This window comes from Fulmarus glacialis, unplaced genomic scaffold (assembly GCF_000690835.1).
Source record: "Fulmarus glacialis isolate BGI_N327 unplaced genomic scaffold, ASM69083v1 scaffold20062, whole genome shotgun sequence".
In the NCBI taxonomy this organism is placed as follows: Eukaryota; Metazoa; Chordata; class Aves; order Procellariiformes; family Procellariidae; genus Fulmarus; species Fulmarus glacialis.
In genome coordinates this window covers 1-924 of record NW_009196135.1, presented here as the reverse complement: position 1 = coordinate 924, position 924 = coordinate 1, and the positions used below count along the sequence as shown (strand labels likewise).

Sequence of the window (924 nt, the reverse complement as noted above, 5' to 3'; positions counted from 1 at the left end):
AAGCTGGCGCAGCTGCCTTGCCCCGCAATCCTGTGTCACCTGGCCCTGGGCCCCTGCCGCGGCACGCACCAGCAGTGCTAGGTCGCACAGGATCTCCCGCCGCTTGGTTTCATTCTGGGGGAGCAGGCAGTGAGTGGGCTGGCCCCCCCAGGCCTGATTTATTCCTCTGCCCACCCTAGGTCTGGATGGGGTCCTCCACCCCCCTGTGCTGCCAGCTATGCCCACAGGCATCTTGTTCAGCATTTCTGGTGCCTGTGCCAACCCAGGGGCTCCTTCTCCAGCCCTGTGGGCACCCCAGTGCCAGCACCGTCCTCCCGGCCCCTCTCACCGATTTGGATTTCCACTGCTGGAGGCTGAAGTCCACCAACGGCAGCACCGTGGGGCAGCTGAGTGCGGGCAGTGCCTGGCAGTGGCCCTAGGGGGGAGAGGAGATGCCAAGGTGAGATACTGGGAGCTGTGCCCGTCCCTGGCCTTGGGTTTTTGGGGGGGACTGTATCCTCACCGCTTTCTTCTCCATGTCCTTGGCCTCCCCGATGTACTTCTGGATGAGTCTGTTGTCACAGACCAGACGTGTGGGGCTGGCACGGCCCTCTTCCATGTGCAGGAGGAAGGATGTGAGGAGGAGCAGTCCTGGGGGAGACGGGGTTACCTTGGCCACCGTGCCGCCCTCCCTGGGCAGCCCCAGCCCAGAGCCGTGCCTGCAGCGGCAACCCCTCATCCCAGCCTGGTGGTGCCCTTGACGGCCCTGTGGTGGGGGGGTGCAGGGGGAGGTCTAGGGGGGCTGAGGAGAGCCCCTGGTGCTGCCCTGTGGTCAGTCAGCCAGTGCTCACTGGGGAGAGCTGAGGTTTCCCTGCTATGCCGGAGGCAGGTGGTGTGTGCCGAGGGGCCGCACAGCCGTGTCTGTGCCAGGTTTTTTGGCTCAGC

General features: G+C 65.3%; 1 protein-coding gene across 1 annotated transcript in view; it reads right to left on the bottom strand.

The window, feature by feature from the left end:
- Positions 1-630, bottom strand: part of THPO (thrombopoietin) — a gene marked incomplete at its 5' end in the record, with an annotated part of 981 nt that extends 351 nt beyond the window's left edge. The window contains 3 exon segments of the mRNA XM_009572118.1: positions 1-114; positions 329-415; positions 503-630. Of these exon segments, the coding sequence (XP_009570413.1) occupies positions 1-114; positions 329-415; positions 503-630 (329 nt within the window).
- Between the last annotated feature and the right edge of the window lie 294 nt (positions 631-924).